The 13720-nt window shown below is 37.9% G+C and overlaps 3 protein-coding genes across 3 annotated transcripts in view; 2 read left to right on the top strand and 1 right to left on the bottom strand.

Annotated features, from left to right (window-relative positions):
- rpa2 (replication protein A2) overlaps positions 1–1947 on the top strand; it is a 22869-nt gene extending 20922 nt beyond the window's left edge. Inside the window, exon 8 of the mRNA XM_016487068.1 lies at positions 1683–1947. Within this exon, the coding sequence (XP_016342554.1) occupies positions 1683–1770 (88 nt within the window). The 3' untranslated portion in view covers positions 1771–1947. The remainder of the gene's footprint in view (positions 1–1682) is intronic.
- Positions 1948–2024: 77 nt separating this feature from the next.
- Positions 2025–10197, bottom strand: LOC107689151 (protein THEMIS2). Its single transcript, XM_016487064.1, has 6 exons — positions 9998–10197; positions 8004–8144; positions 6962–7387; positions 4161–5335; positions 2317–2425; positions 2025–2197 (listed from the first exon to the last, which is right to left on the bottom strand). The coding sequence occupies exons 1-6, from the start codon at positions 10092–10094 to the stop codon at positions 2115–2117; spliced, it is 2031 nt and encodes a 676-aa protein (XP_016342550.1). The 5' UTR covers positions 10095–10197; the 3' UTR covers positions 2025–2114.
- A 374-nt stretch (positions 10198–10571) lies between these two features.
- The window catches only part of LOC107689150 (nuclear inhibitor of protein phosphatase 1-like), a 7004-nt gene continuing 3855 nt past the window's right edge, over positions 10572–13720 (top strand). Inside the window, exons 1-4 of the mRNA XM_016487063.1 lie at positions 10572–10714; positions 11040–11100; positions 11748–11901; positions 11988–12205. Of these exons, the coding sequence (XP_016342549.1) occupies positions 10665–10714; positions 11040–11100; positions 11748–11901; positions 11988–12205 (483 nt within the window). The 5' untranslated portion in view covers positions 10572–10664. The remainder of the gene's footprint in view (positions 10715–11039; positions 11101–11747; positions 11902–11987; positions 12206–13720) is intronic.

The following is a 13720-nucleotide window of genomic DNA, read 5'->3' as shown; positions in this document are numbered from 1 at the left end:
CCAGATTGTCATAGCAAAGTCAGAATTACCTCCTCTCCTAGGTTCATGAAACGGTCGTCCATAAAATGCATTGCTGTTCTGTTGTAAGTGATCTTAAAGATTCCTAAATGCATCTACTTTCGGAAGGCCAAATAAAGTGCTTTTGCTTTCGCCTAGAAACACACAGCGTCTCCCTGACATGCTGCATCAACACTAACTGCGGTTACTGAAACCACGCCTTCTTTCTTTGCGTGCACATTTGGGCAGCATTATGCTAATATTTCCACATAGTGAGGTAGATATGTGGGGGCGTGTTAGAACGAGCCGTTTTAGGGGGGTGTGGCAGAGTCTTAACTTTGATAAAGAATATCTCTTTGGTTTTGAGACTTTAGTCTTTGCAACTTCAGGGATCTTATCTATTCACAATCAGCTTGTAATACTCCAAAGAGAAAGGAAAACTTGAAATCGCATCATATGACCCCTTTAAACCACAACAGATGTACATGCACATCAGGAAGGCCTTTTTATAAAAAATAAAAAAAAAACTGACCACAAATAACCATCTCAGTGGATAACAATGCTGAGGAAAACTGCAACAATTAGTTCTGAGGAAATCGGCAACCATTATAATGATTCATTATAAATTACTAAGCCATCTGTCTGTTATTTTAGTTATGATGAAGCAACAGTACAAAAAATTCAGAAGTGTAAATGTGACAATGTGCAAAAAACAAAAAGTGCAATACGCAGTTTGGATTCTAACCATTAGTATTAGAATTAGTAACAAGTAACAAGTGTGAGATGATCTTGTCAGCAGATAAGAGCGCTAAACTGATGAGAAAGTCTCACCTGCCCGTTAACGATCACAAAAGTGAACCCGCTCTTGTTGTGCAGTCACATGTATTATAGTAAGGTTTCTCATAACTGCTCAACGTTTCTCATTGCTTACAGACATGTTCTCTTGCATGTCTTGCAGTAGATCCATCCCAGACAAACGCAAGTGGCATTCTGTGTAAGGATTTTTTAGTAAATCAAAAGTGGCAAAAACTAATAAATGAGTGTAGCAGCATCTACTCGTCCTGAGCTGATAACCCAAATTACAGTTTAAGTTTAGAATAATCCCGTTTTTGTTTTTGAAAGAAGTCTCTTCTGCTCACCAAAGCTGCATTTATTTAATCAGAAATATAGCAAAAACAGTGATATTGTAAAATATTATTACAATTTAAAGTAACTTTTCTATTTTAATGTTGAAATATAATTTTTTGCTGTGATCAAAATTTTCAGCGTCATTACTCCAGTCTTCACCAGTTATAATTGATGATAATTGAGCAGCAATTACTAAAAATGGTTCTTATTATAAATGTTAAAAAGATTCTTGGCTGCCTAAAAATTGCGTGCAAACCATGATCGTTTTTCTTTTTTCAGAATTCTTTGAATAGAACATTAAAAGGAACTGTTTTTTGAAATTGCGTTAGTGAACTTGTCTCATTTTTAACCACCAGATGTTTCACAGATTGCAATATGCAAATGCTTTTCAACACTCATTCTATGTAATGCTGAACTAAGACAACTGAGTGAAAAAGGTGTCTAAAAACACAACCCAGGCCAGAGTTTAATATCTGTCTGCTGCACTTTCACCTCATCATTAAACACCAAGTCTTTTCGCTCCGGTTTGTTTCTCACTTCCCTTTACTTTTTTACAGGCAAATTGTGGATTTTCTCAGCAACGAGGGACACATTTTCTCCACTATTGATGAGGACCACTTCAGATCAACAGACAATGAAGCCTAAGTCACAGTGAAGTCACTCTACATAGTGTTAATGAAAAAACAAAATTCAGTTAAGTTTTGGTCATTTTAATAAAAGCACACTCATATAAAGCTATTTTCTTTCAAGTTCAGCATGCCGTAAGGAAAAAGCAGTAAAAAGGACATTGTCTGATTTACAATAAATGTTCTATTTGTTAAACCTTGCGTTGTCGTCGAGTATTGAGACACCGTGAAAAGTGTTTCAGATTAGCATTAGTTGTGGGTACAGTGGAGACTCCATATTAGCTGGTACTTTTTTTTTTTTTTTATTTCTTAGGTTTTTGGCACGTCTTGCTATGAAGACCGCAGGATACAAGTGTCCTTGAACTAATAAAACAAGCTTTCATGGGGGTTATTAAATGCATCTTCGATAGACTCATAGTCATGGTCAGAGTCAGAGAGTCTCTTTGCTGTTTATTGGAGGAAGAAAAGGAAAGAATAGATTAGTATACAATATTTCAGCTCCCTGATGGGCTATTCCAAATATCAAGCTAGCAACAAACGTCTTGAAACGCAAAGAGAAACTAACCTGATTTGTGTGCTACTGTGGGGCTTTTCACATACGTATTGTGCACACTGACGCTCTCTGCTATTGATGAGCCTTTCCTAGGCAACAGTGGAGGGGGCTGGTCTAGAGTCTAATGGAGTTGCACAAGAAAAAAAAAAGAAATTCATAAGCTGCTGAGCCAGCTAAACAAATAAGAAAAGAGGAACATATGACGATGGTGTGTGTTTCTGTTCAGTAATACACACATGCATAGTTATCATCTAACATGGTGCTTGCAGAAGACTATACGTAATGAGTTACGCATGTACCAATAGTTCACCCAAAAATGAAAACTCGATCATCATTTACTCACCCTTGTGTTGTTCTAAACATGTATTTTGTTCCACCAAACAAAAGAAAAAAATTACATTTGCCTGATGAATGACATGCTCTTGTTCATACTTCAATAGACTTCAGATGCAGCCTTTCTGCCAGCGCTCCAGTGTGCATATGGATTTTGCTGATATACTGATTTAATTTAAGTGGTAACAGTCCTATAGTGTCTTATTATTCTAAATGAATTCATTACATAGAGGGAAATGATATTTCCATCACTAATGGTAAAAAATAATTCTTAATTGCCTTTTATTGCGTTTATTACATTGATTCTTTGTAGAGAAATATCTTTATCGACCAATTATGCAGACTGTGCATAGACATCTATGTATGGACAACATAATTGTGGGTATGCTTTAAATAAGCAATAAAGAAGTACTAGAGTTTCATATTGACCCAAAATTTGACAATTTAAACAATGATACTTTAATGGTGCTTTGTCATTATTGGAGGTTGACAGCGTCCATCCCGAGTCACTTTCATTATGTAGCAAACAGCATGTCAGAAATTTTGCTAAACAACTTATGTTTCACAAAGCAAGCTGTATGGATTTGGAACGAGATTATCATATTTTTGAATGAACTATTTTAAAAAAATTGATTGCCATGCTTTTAACTGTTCCATGTAACAGCATTACAAGTAACGCGAGTTACGTAATCAGATTACTTTTTTCAAGTAACTAGTAAAGTAACACTACCCCCCCCCCCCATTTATTGATTGCAAGCTCTCCTGTACCCATGTTGAGCGTAATCGGGAGTAAAATGTTACTTCAGTTCTAGACTAAATGTGAACATGCATTATTAATTCAGCTCACTCACAAAAAAATAAATAAAATTCAGTTTTCCTCAAAAATAATAAAATTAATAAAAACAACTCAGAATATGATGCAAACCTGCAATAATTAAATGTTAAATAATACAAATATCCTTTATGTATTTAATCCCATTTTATTAACCAGTGTCTTTGCTGCTGACCTTCGATGATCCAATTCAACCATAATAATAAGCAAACATTACTCAAGATAAACTAACATTTGTTCTTTATTTTACTGCTGAAGAGTGTTGAACTTTCTCCTGAATTCTACTGTACAGACGTGAATTTACATTTCCTTCAGCCCGAGGATTTTGGTGTGAAAAGGCTTTTATATTTGCCAAAAATATAACTTTTTATATTAAAACCAAACAAGCAAGCCCTGCCCAGATTTAAAAAGTAATGCAAAAGTAACATAACACATTACTTTCCATAAAAAGTAACTAAGTAATGTAATTAGTTACTTTTTAAGGAGTAACGCAATATTGTAATGCATTACTTTTAAAAGTAACTTTCCCCAACACTGCTCATTAACATGAACCACAGAGGGGAATTTTGGGAAATGTAGTCATAGATAATCCTGTAATAGCCGATCTAAGTATGACTCATTATGAAACCTAGATATTCATGTTTGAATTCTGCATTTCTGTTGTAGTGGGTGAATAAAAGCTCATGCTTACATCTTCTGGCGGAGGTGGAGCAGGAGCACGCTTTCCCTTTGTCTCACCCAGAGAAAGGTTGTCGAGCTGTTTGGTCACAGCGCTCCTTAATTTTGTTGATTTCGATTCAGACTTGGAGGACCTCTTAGGCACTTCTGAACTGGATGGCTTCCTCTTTGGTGGACGAGGAGGTGGTTCCTCAATTTTGCTCACGAGTTTATGATATTCATAGTAGAATTTCTCTGTCACCTCAGTGACTGTCTCTACATGACGTTCTGGGGACTCAGACCACGGCAAATGATCGGAGGTGAAGCAGAGAGACATTTGTAACCAGCGTACTGGCAACTCAAAGCACCAGTCTGGTTGATTTGGTAGGCTCGTCAACACCATGGTCTCCGTGAAAGTCTCCTCAAGCTTAAGTGCTGGTAACCCCATCAGGGGATCTTTTTCTAGGTCTTTATCCCGAGTCACCACTTTAACATCCAGAGGCAAAGAGCTGCTTATTAAATCAGTTAATTTATACTTTTTGTTGTCTGAAAGCTTTTCCACAAAGTGACCTGTCATAAACAGTGGCAGAGAGATTTCCTCGCTATCCTCTTCCTCGTCGTCTTCATCGTCCTCGTCGTCCGCCTCCGATGTCCGTTTGCAAATTAAACATTCTACTTTCTGAGCAGCTCCAGATTTATCCCCGAGTCCGTCCATCAGCGTCATTCCCAAAACCTCCAGCTGCTCTCCGACACTGAGCGCAGGCATTCCCTCTTCCTCTACTTCCTCGCAGTGCCGAGTCACGCTTACTTTCAAACCTGGAGACTGAGAGGATGCCAAGTATAGCTCGTACACTGATCCAAATTCCCGGGCCCTTCTTCTCATTCGTCCACCATACCCCCCTGAGATGATGAAGTACTGTTTTCCCTTCCTCCCCTTTGGAGTTGAGGCTAATATCATTGTTGTTGTGCCACACGCATGCAACACGAGCCGCCTGCCTCTTTGCAGTTCTTGGAACCAGCTGCAATTAAAAAACTGGTTGCTTTCTGGGCCGTCAAGGATCTCTGCCATAGTCGGGAAGGACTCTGGTGGCTGACTCGCAACTTCAGTCATTGAAAATGGAGTTATGAAAACTAAATCCTGGTACTGTTCTGTCACGTCCTGGACATCCACTTCCAGGCTGGATGGGAACTTGACTACATTCTTCCTCACTATATGTATAAAAAAAATAATAATTAACAAACATTTATTCCAAGACAATTTCCATGCATCAAGCCTCTATGATTAGGGCATCCAGTCCTGCTGCTAGAGAGCCAGTGTCCTGCCGAGTTTAGCTCCATACACACCTGCCTGGATGTTTCTAGTAATGCTGAAGACTTGATTAACAGGTTCAGATGTGTTTAATTAGGATTGGAGCTAAACTTTGCATGATAATGGCACTCCAGGAACACGACTGGACACCCCTGTTCTATGACCGGTGTACTCAGTCCCAATCATGGAAGACAGCAATTCTGCTCCAACACATTGGCCTGAAGTTTTTAGGTAAACCAAAAGGCATTGATTAGCTGGTTTAAGAATGTTAGATCAGTTGGAACTAAACTTCAAAGGAAAGTGGACATCTAGGAGTAGGATTGGACACCCCTGCTCTGTGACAGGTGTACTCAGTGCCACTCCTGGAGGACTCCAATTCTGCTCCAACATATTGGCCTGCAGTTTTCACGTAAACCCAAAGACCTTGATTAGCTGGTCCAAGTGTGTTAGAGTTACAGCTAAACTCTGCTGGTAGGTGGATCTCCAGGAGTAACATTGAGTGATGACTGATAGCCCTATCCCACCAACATAGTGCTTGACTGGGGGGTCTGCAAACCACTCTTTGAGCTTGCTTTCACTGACTTGCCAAAAAATGATGTACAGAAACCGATCGTGTGTTGCAAGTTTGAAAGCATATATTGGCACCAAAAGTAATTTGATTAAATCACAAGCTGCTTTTGATGCAATGATCAGAAGTTATAGTACAATTCATATCAAATAATTTCCACTTCAGACTGCTTTATTGATTATATTATAAAGTCACTTTCAAGGAAAGTCAGTTAACTCTGTGGCCATATTTGCAAGGCCTTCAGGTAGTTTCTCCAGGCATGCAAAACCAACTCCTATCTACTTAAATGGGGAAATACCAGAATCTAACAAACTGCTTGCATCATTTCAAATCAGCAAGAAAGAAAAAAAGACATGCAATATTTTCTTATCAAAGAGCAAGTTGGTCCAGCCAATGGACACCCAATGCTTTTTAGGACAATGTGAGAAGTGGAGCTTCGTTACCAGTTTGCAATTGGCTCTTTTTTTATAAAGTGAAAAATAATGATGATGTATTTTTGTAGGCCAAAACCTGGAAACGAGTTCACATTTTGGCAGATTCGGACTCCTTTTATTTGTCATGCTTCTAGAAGTGCAGCTCTTCTGGTTCCATTGTTCTGAAGTCAGTGGGGTTCTGAATGGGTTTTTGGGTAAACGCCTGAAATAAGGTCTGTGGTTCGCACAAGTGCAAGATATTTTCACGTTTCATTCTAAACATTTTACTTGTCTTTAAAATGGCAGTTGCTAACAAGTGGCTAAATGGGACGTCAGAGTTTGGGCACAGCTTAATTTCTGCAATAATCCAAAAGCCAATGGAAAAATCCTTTTGGGTTTTTGTCGAGGGAACCAGGGTGATGCTAACTTCCTGTGCTAAAAAATACATCAGTGCTGGACAATTATGGATCTGGCTTTGGCACCAGCAACCTGTCAGTGGGACAAGGACTTGACAAATATTTACCGAGTAACACTGTTGTACTTACTATGCATGATGGCACTAATTTCATACACTGGGCTAAAAATCAACAAGCTTCCACTGTTCTTCTCAGCTGTATTGCGGAAGTGACGACAGCTCAGTCTGGATGATGACATGATTTCCTGTAGAGAGTAGCCACGGTCACTTTGACACTCGTAAAACTCTCCTCTGAGGGCCAGAGGAAGGAGTATCTCTGCAGAGGCCATGTTCTGCCCCACCACCTGACACCGTGCCAGTCTTTCTCCATTTCTGGCGACCTCCATTGACAGCAGGGTCAGCTGTTTTCCTGCGGGTAGCGTGAAGGTGTCTATAGTCAGCTCGTTTTGGCATATGAAGGTGAAGGAGCCGCAGGCGTCCACTCCAACAGGACACAAACCCACAATTTCCTCTATTGTATTGTACGGTAGGTCCTCAGCGACGAGACTGAAGTGACCTAGAGAGATGCACAGTGTGTTAAAATCAATAAACTTGCCCAGTTAGCTTTTAGTTTACAAATTAATTTCCTTGAACAACATCCTCCTTGAAGGCTTAAGTTCTATAGCATCATGTCTTATTTATGGATAGACAACTGCTTTGGATTAAGCTGTTCCGGGTGAAAAAAAATGCACTTCCATAATGGATTTAAAATGCTCTATTTTCACACACTAATTTTTACTTAATATACTAAAAAAATTGATTTAGTTCTTCTTAAGATAAACTTAAGATCATCTGAGTGTACTCAACTGCTATTTTGGGACAATGTGAATATGAACTAAAATGTTGAGTGTACTACGAGTGGTAACTAAATCCATTTTGTAAATAGAGATAGTATGTTAAAAGCACATTTTAGTTCATATTTATGGTTTAAATTGAAAAACCTTTAAATGGAAAATACAGCTAAATCTATGTGAATCCTGTCCCAGTTTACTTGTAATCATATGGGCTGTTATTTACTCAGTAATGTAAACATATGTTGAATAACACAAGAAGAGGTTTCACTAGGTCCAAATACTCAACTCTAGTTTATATTAATTTACTTGGAAACACCTTGCTGTTGTTTAGCGGCTCACCTGAATATCCAGTAGGCAATTCAAATGAAGCTCCAGTGTCAATCTCCTCACAAGACACAGACAGAAGCTCTAAACCAATGACCTTCACCAAATCTCCAGTAGATAAACACACTTCACTCCCTGAAAGCTCATAAATGGAACCTGAAAACAATAACACATCATCATGCCCTATTTGCATAACTTCCTGGGTTCGTTTTATAGGAATTTCCTGTAGAATGTTAAGATGGACTTTGATCGCAAAGTCAAACATGCCATAGCCTCCTGAGAACAATAAAAGAAAAGTTGTAAATTTCCTTTTTTTTTTTACATCGTGTTGTTCCAAACCTCTATGCTGTTAATGTTTTCCACAGAGTTTTTAAGGAATCTTAAAGCAGCTCTTTTCTATGCAAAGTCAGGAACCACAATCTTTACATTGTTTGGAGGATAAGAAAAAAATTGTATATTCAGTACCAGTAAATTTAGTTTCCAGCCAATTTATTTTTCTATGATTTGTCCTCTGAAAAACAAACATAAGAAAAAATTTGGAAAAAGATAGAGAACATTTGTATTTTGCATTTTGTATGCATACTAGTGCCTGCATTTAATAGGCGTTTAATAGAAATCAGATTTTCAGGACTTCGACAGCTCCAGGACACTTGCACCTGAACCAAACTTTACACAAAGATTTGTACGAAGATTCTCAAGCATGGTATGAAAGATATTAGAGAATGATTTGATATACTATTTTACTTTACACAATATGAGGGTAAACATGGGTTTTGCTATTACACTCTAAAAAATGCTGGGTCAAAACAACCCAACCGCTGGGTCAGAACAACCCAACAGAACAACCCAACAGCTGGGTCCCTTTTTAACCCAGCATTTTTTAGAGTGTATAAACATTGTATCTGGTTAAAGTCTCTAATTTGCATATTGTGTTCTTTAGGCAACATGTAATGAAAAAAATAAGAGTAATACCCTAGCAACATTTTCATATAAAATCTCATATTTCATAGAAATATTATATAATTTATTTCCCTAATCACTTATGTCTACCTAAAATGCCTGATAAGCATGTCCAGCCATCCTCTACAGTAGATATGAATGCTCCGAAACCCCACTAAAAGATGTCCTGAGATATTCTTTTAAGAAAAACTATTTGAAAATGAGTCCGAATATGATATGATCTTCCTCTGTGATGAGGCATAGTTCTTATTATAGTTAGCAGCCTTTGTTTTATTTTACTTCAATATTGTACTTCAATCATCCTCTTTATTTAAAGCAGTGGTTCTCAATGGTCGCAGGTTTGTTGTGTTCAGCATGGGGAAAGTGTAGGCTATACAACACAGATGAGACTAAACTCGACTGCTCATTCGGTCTCGCATTGTACTGAAGATGCACAGCGTAAACCACACTGACAATGAAAAAAAAAATGTTTGGGGTCGGAGAGACCCCACAGCCGTTTCAATAACACAAAGGCGTTACGCTGAAATAAGTCATTTTAACTTGGTGGCATGCTTGGAAAATGGTACTTTACTTCGGTTTGGGGTTTCAGAGACCCCAGGCATAAAATATGACAATGTGCATTCAGGTTTCATATGCCCATTGTTTATTTTTGTTTTCAAATGTAAAAATGGGTCAAATCTAAACTAAACAGAAACAGCATCATATACTGGACAAGTCACATTTCTAAAAAAGTGCATGCCTATTCAATGGCTCCATTAAAGAACTAATAAGAGTTCAACTTCAAAATTTCATTATTTTTACATCATTGTACATCTCTGGGACTAAAATCAAAGTTGTGTTCCTCATTTTACAAAAGATACACAAAACTAGGAGAATTATTAACAATCGCATTGCAAAATAAATGCATGGACATAGTGGAACACAATTTTTTTTTTTAAACTTTGGTTGAGGAACAGTATTCTCTTGCTTCTTGTTTTGTGTTTTTATGCCTTGAGAAAGTCTCATACAGAATATGCAGAAAGAGAGAGAGTAAAATCATATAAACCTACCCTGGAAATAAACCCCAGAGCAGATCTGCAGGATGCGGGGTAGAGACTGTTGATCCAGACAGTTGATGAAGACTCGCAGAGACTGGAGGTCTCCCATCTCTCACAGATGACAGACAGCCACACACTGAGCTGCTCTTCTGTGTGCGCACACTAAAACTATAAGTTAGTCCAGAGAGGAAGTCTCAGAGGAACTCACCCAGAACCACACAAACCTTTTATTTGCATGTTTATTGATTTATTTAAACAGATATATTTCAATTCGGTGTCAGTTATTATACATGTACTTTTTGTTTCAACATACAATAACTGCGTTAGTAATTAATATTTATGCTGTTTCATTTGTGTTGTCATCCTTCCTATACACAACCGTCTCCCGGAAGGCGAAGTTACAAGTCCTTATATGGCGAAGGCTAAGCTCATTAATATTAATTACGCAACACTGCTATTGGTTAGTCTTCCTAAAGAGGCGTTCCCTCGCGTCCGTCATTCAACGCCGAGTGATTCGCTAATTCGCCAGTTGAGTGACGCCCACTTACTCACGTCTGCTTTTAAGCCAATCAAACGCGAGTTTTAAAGGAATGTAATATTTATGAACCGGAAGACGTTCAGTTTTGAGTAGATTACCCAAGATGCTCGGCGTGCTTGTAGCAGGGGGGAATGTGTGACAATGGCAACAAATACTACAGAAAATAACCCACCTTTCGACTGTCCATCATGGTAAAAAAAAAAAACACTCCAGCGCTTGCTGGATTTAGTGCGTGAATAAGGCTTTATTGTATCCAGCATAAAAACAACAATCAGTCTTACAGCGAGCTGTTAGCTCTCGTGCTTGTTAGCAGCTCTACCGCCACACTTTGGACCCCGAACTTGTTTTACAAACTGCATTCTTTTGTGTATAAGTGTATATTGTGTTAATTTAATCGGAGTAGATGTTTACAGAGAACACCTCAGATGCTATGTGCTTTATTTCTGACCATGTTTTTAGTAAATGCACGTTGCTAGATGATTTCATGAGTTCATGCACGTCTTGGTTTTGTCTCAGGGCAGGGAAGCCTCCAGCAGGACTGCATTTGGACGTGGTGAAAGGAGACAAACTTGTTGAGGTATTACATTGAGTTTTAAGAACATCTGCTAATCATTTTTCCCTCTCGTGTTGTTCCAAACCTCTATGCTCTGAGTTTTTAAGGAATCTTAAAGCAGCTCTTTTCTATGCAAAGTCAAGAACCACAACTCCAAGATTAAAAAGCACAAAAGACAAATATGGGTTTATATATTTATTTAGTGGGTCAGTCATTCCTGTGATTGACCGCTTGTCCAAACAGTGACTGGGATGCACCAGATACTGACCTGTCTGCCTGCGGCTCAGTTGAGTTTTCTCACACTGATGCATGCATGATGGTGGCTGTCAGGTCCAAACGGTGCTACAGAAACACAAGACCCTGAGATTGAAGCTCTGAGAGGGGAGTCGCTCCCTCAGGTGTTAGAACTCTAGGTGGGGGGGGAATGCAAAATACAAGTGTTTTCATCAGTAGGCTCAGGCTCATGCCAAATAGAATTGGATCAAGTTATTTTTCCTTTCCTTGGATGCAACCCTAAAAGATAAGATTATTAAATCATCAACTTATTTCTACTATCCCATTTTCTGTACGCGCTCAACGCCCCGCTTGTATGTGAGTGTGTGTGTGTGTGTGTGTGTTGTTAAATTAGTTTTGTTGACTGCAGACAGCCTACTGAAGTGCTCTCTCTGCAGAAACTGATCATTGATGAAAAGAAGTATTATTTGTTCGGGAGGAACCCAGACATCTGTGACTTCACCATCGACCATCAGTCTTGCTCTCGCGTGCATGCGGCCCTCGTCTACCACAGGCATTTGAAAAGAGTGTTTCTCATCGACCTCAACAGCAGTAAGTGCATCAGACCAATGACAATCATGCACATCATACAGATAAGAGACGACAGGTAAACCAACAGGTATGTTGTCGTCTTGTAGCACATGGTACGTTCCTGGGACACATTCGCCTGGAGCCCCACAAGCCCCAGCAGGTTCCCATCGACTCCACCATGTCGTTTGGCGCATCCACACGCGTTTACACCATTCGGGAGAAACCTCAGAGTCAGCCGGGCTCCGGCGTCGGGGACAGTAAAACCGGGGACGACGAGGAGCTGAAGGGTCTTCTGGGACTTCCAGAGGAAGAGACTGAACTGGAGGTACATGTCTGCTCTGCTAGTTTGCACTAGGGGTGTAACGGTACACGTATTCGTACCGAAGATGTGAAATAAACATGAATGAACATCTCATGCCTCATGTAGTCGCACAATCAGTGTTTCAAAAGATGTGATTAAAACGGCTTGTGAACAAAATGTCACGTAGCATTTCAATTACCTCAGGCAAGTCATCAGTGTCCACAGCTCGTCAGCTCACCAGAGAAATGAAGTCTAGAGAAGAGCATTTAGCGAAATATTAGATTATATACTCATTATATTTTACTTTACCTGTTAGTGATGTCTCGATTATTTAATGTAGGCTATATAAAAATATATATATATATCTTTTATGAAACGTATGTCAGAGTCACTGTGTAAATTAAAGTACATTTAAAAATTGTATTGAGTGCAATTTACGTGTTTGCGTACAATTTAAAAAAATGAGTGTTGATTATTATAGTTAAAAATAAATAGTAATCAAATTTAAGTTTGGGCTCTGTTGTTAATTGTAACCTTATAGTAGCTAATGTAAATTAAAGATTTTTTTAAAATTATTTTATGAGGTAGATTTAAAGAAAATGTATTCTAATTGAACTTATTTAAAGAAAGCGCAATTTGTTCAGTAAAACAGTTTAATAAAAAAAACAAAAATTAGGTATTTTTAACTCCTACTGTACCGAAACCATACCGAACCGTGACGTCAAAACCGAGGTACGTACCGAACCGTCATGTTTGTGTACCGTTACACCCCTAGTTTGCACCAACTTATTCTTTACTGCTATTCTGGAGTGATAAAGTCATCAAAACTGAATTAACTCAAGTATGGGAATACTATAGTAAAAGAGCAAATCAAAACTCTTAACTGCTGATACGATACTACGTTTTCAGTAGTCGGGTACCACACTAAATCTCTCAGTTACCAGTGCCAAGCTGGGTACCATAGCAAAAACTGATGGAAATATTTTAACTATTTGAAAATAAAAATAATAAAAAAAAAAAAAAACAGTATGCAATTAAATGAGTTGTGTTAATGCTAAAGTAAATAGATGTTTAAAATGGCTGGTAGCCTTCAAATAATTTTCAGATTTTATTTATTTATTTTTTTTGTTACATATGGCTTTTGCATTTACACTCCAAAAATTGATCTATTTGAATGTATTTTTTTTGTCCAGTTCATTGCTATAGTTATTACAATGTCAATTATGGCAGCTCTATTATAGCAAAAAATAAATACATTTTATATTTATATGTATATATATATATATATATATATATATATATTAGTTCATTGCTATAGTTATTACGATGTCAATTTTGGCAGCTCTATTATACCAAAAAGAAAAAATTATATTTAATTTTTTATTAATTTTTTTGTCAATATTGAAATTACAATTATTTTATATACTAGTGAAATTTAAATGTTCTCAGTAGCAATTTTGGTAGCCCAGCAAAAACAACTACTAGGCTAACTAATGTAAATAAAAAGCAATTAAAGAATTGTTGAAACTTTTCATGCTT

This window comes from Sinocyclocheilus anshuiensis, unplaced genomic scaffold (assembly GCF_001515605.1).
Source record: "Sinocyclocheilus anshuiensis isolate Anshui unplaced genomic scaffold, SAMN03320099.WGS_v1.1 scaffold737, whole genome shotgun sequence".
In the NCBI taxonomy this organism is placed as follows: Eukaryota; Metazoa; Chordata; class Actinopteri; order Cypriniformes; family Cyprinidae; genus Sinocyclocheilus; species Sinocyclocheilus anshuiensis.
The sequence above is the reverse complement of the archived record's forward strand: the minus strand, read 5'-3'. Positions and strand labels throughout refer to the sequence as shown.

What these genes read in the sequence shown, in the direction of transcription:
- LOC107689151 (XM_016487064.1), bottom strand. Translation starts at nt 10,094, where the DNA reads ATGGGAGACCTCCAGTCTCTGCGAGTCTTCATCAACTGTCTGGATCAA. An exon ending in ATTGCCTACTGGATATTCAG is followed by an intron (nt 7,388 to 8,003) that starts GTGAGCCGCTAA and finishes GCATCTCTCTAG; the next exon opens with GTCACTTCAGTCTCGTCGCT. An exon ending in AATTAGTGCCATCATGCATA is followed by an intron (nt 5,336 to 6,961) that starts GTAAGTACAACA and finishes TTATACATATAG; the next exon opens with TGAGGAAGAATGTAGTCAAG.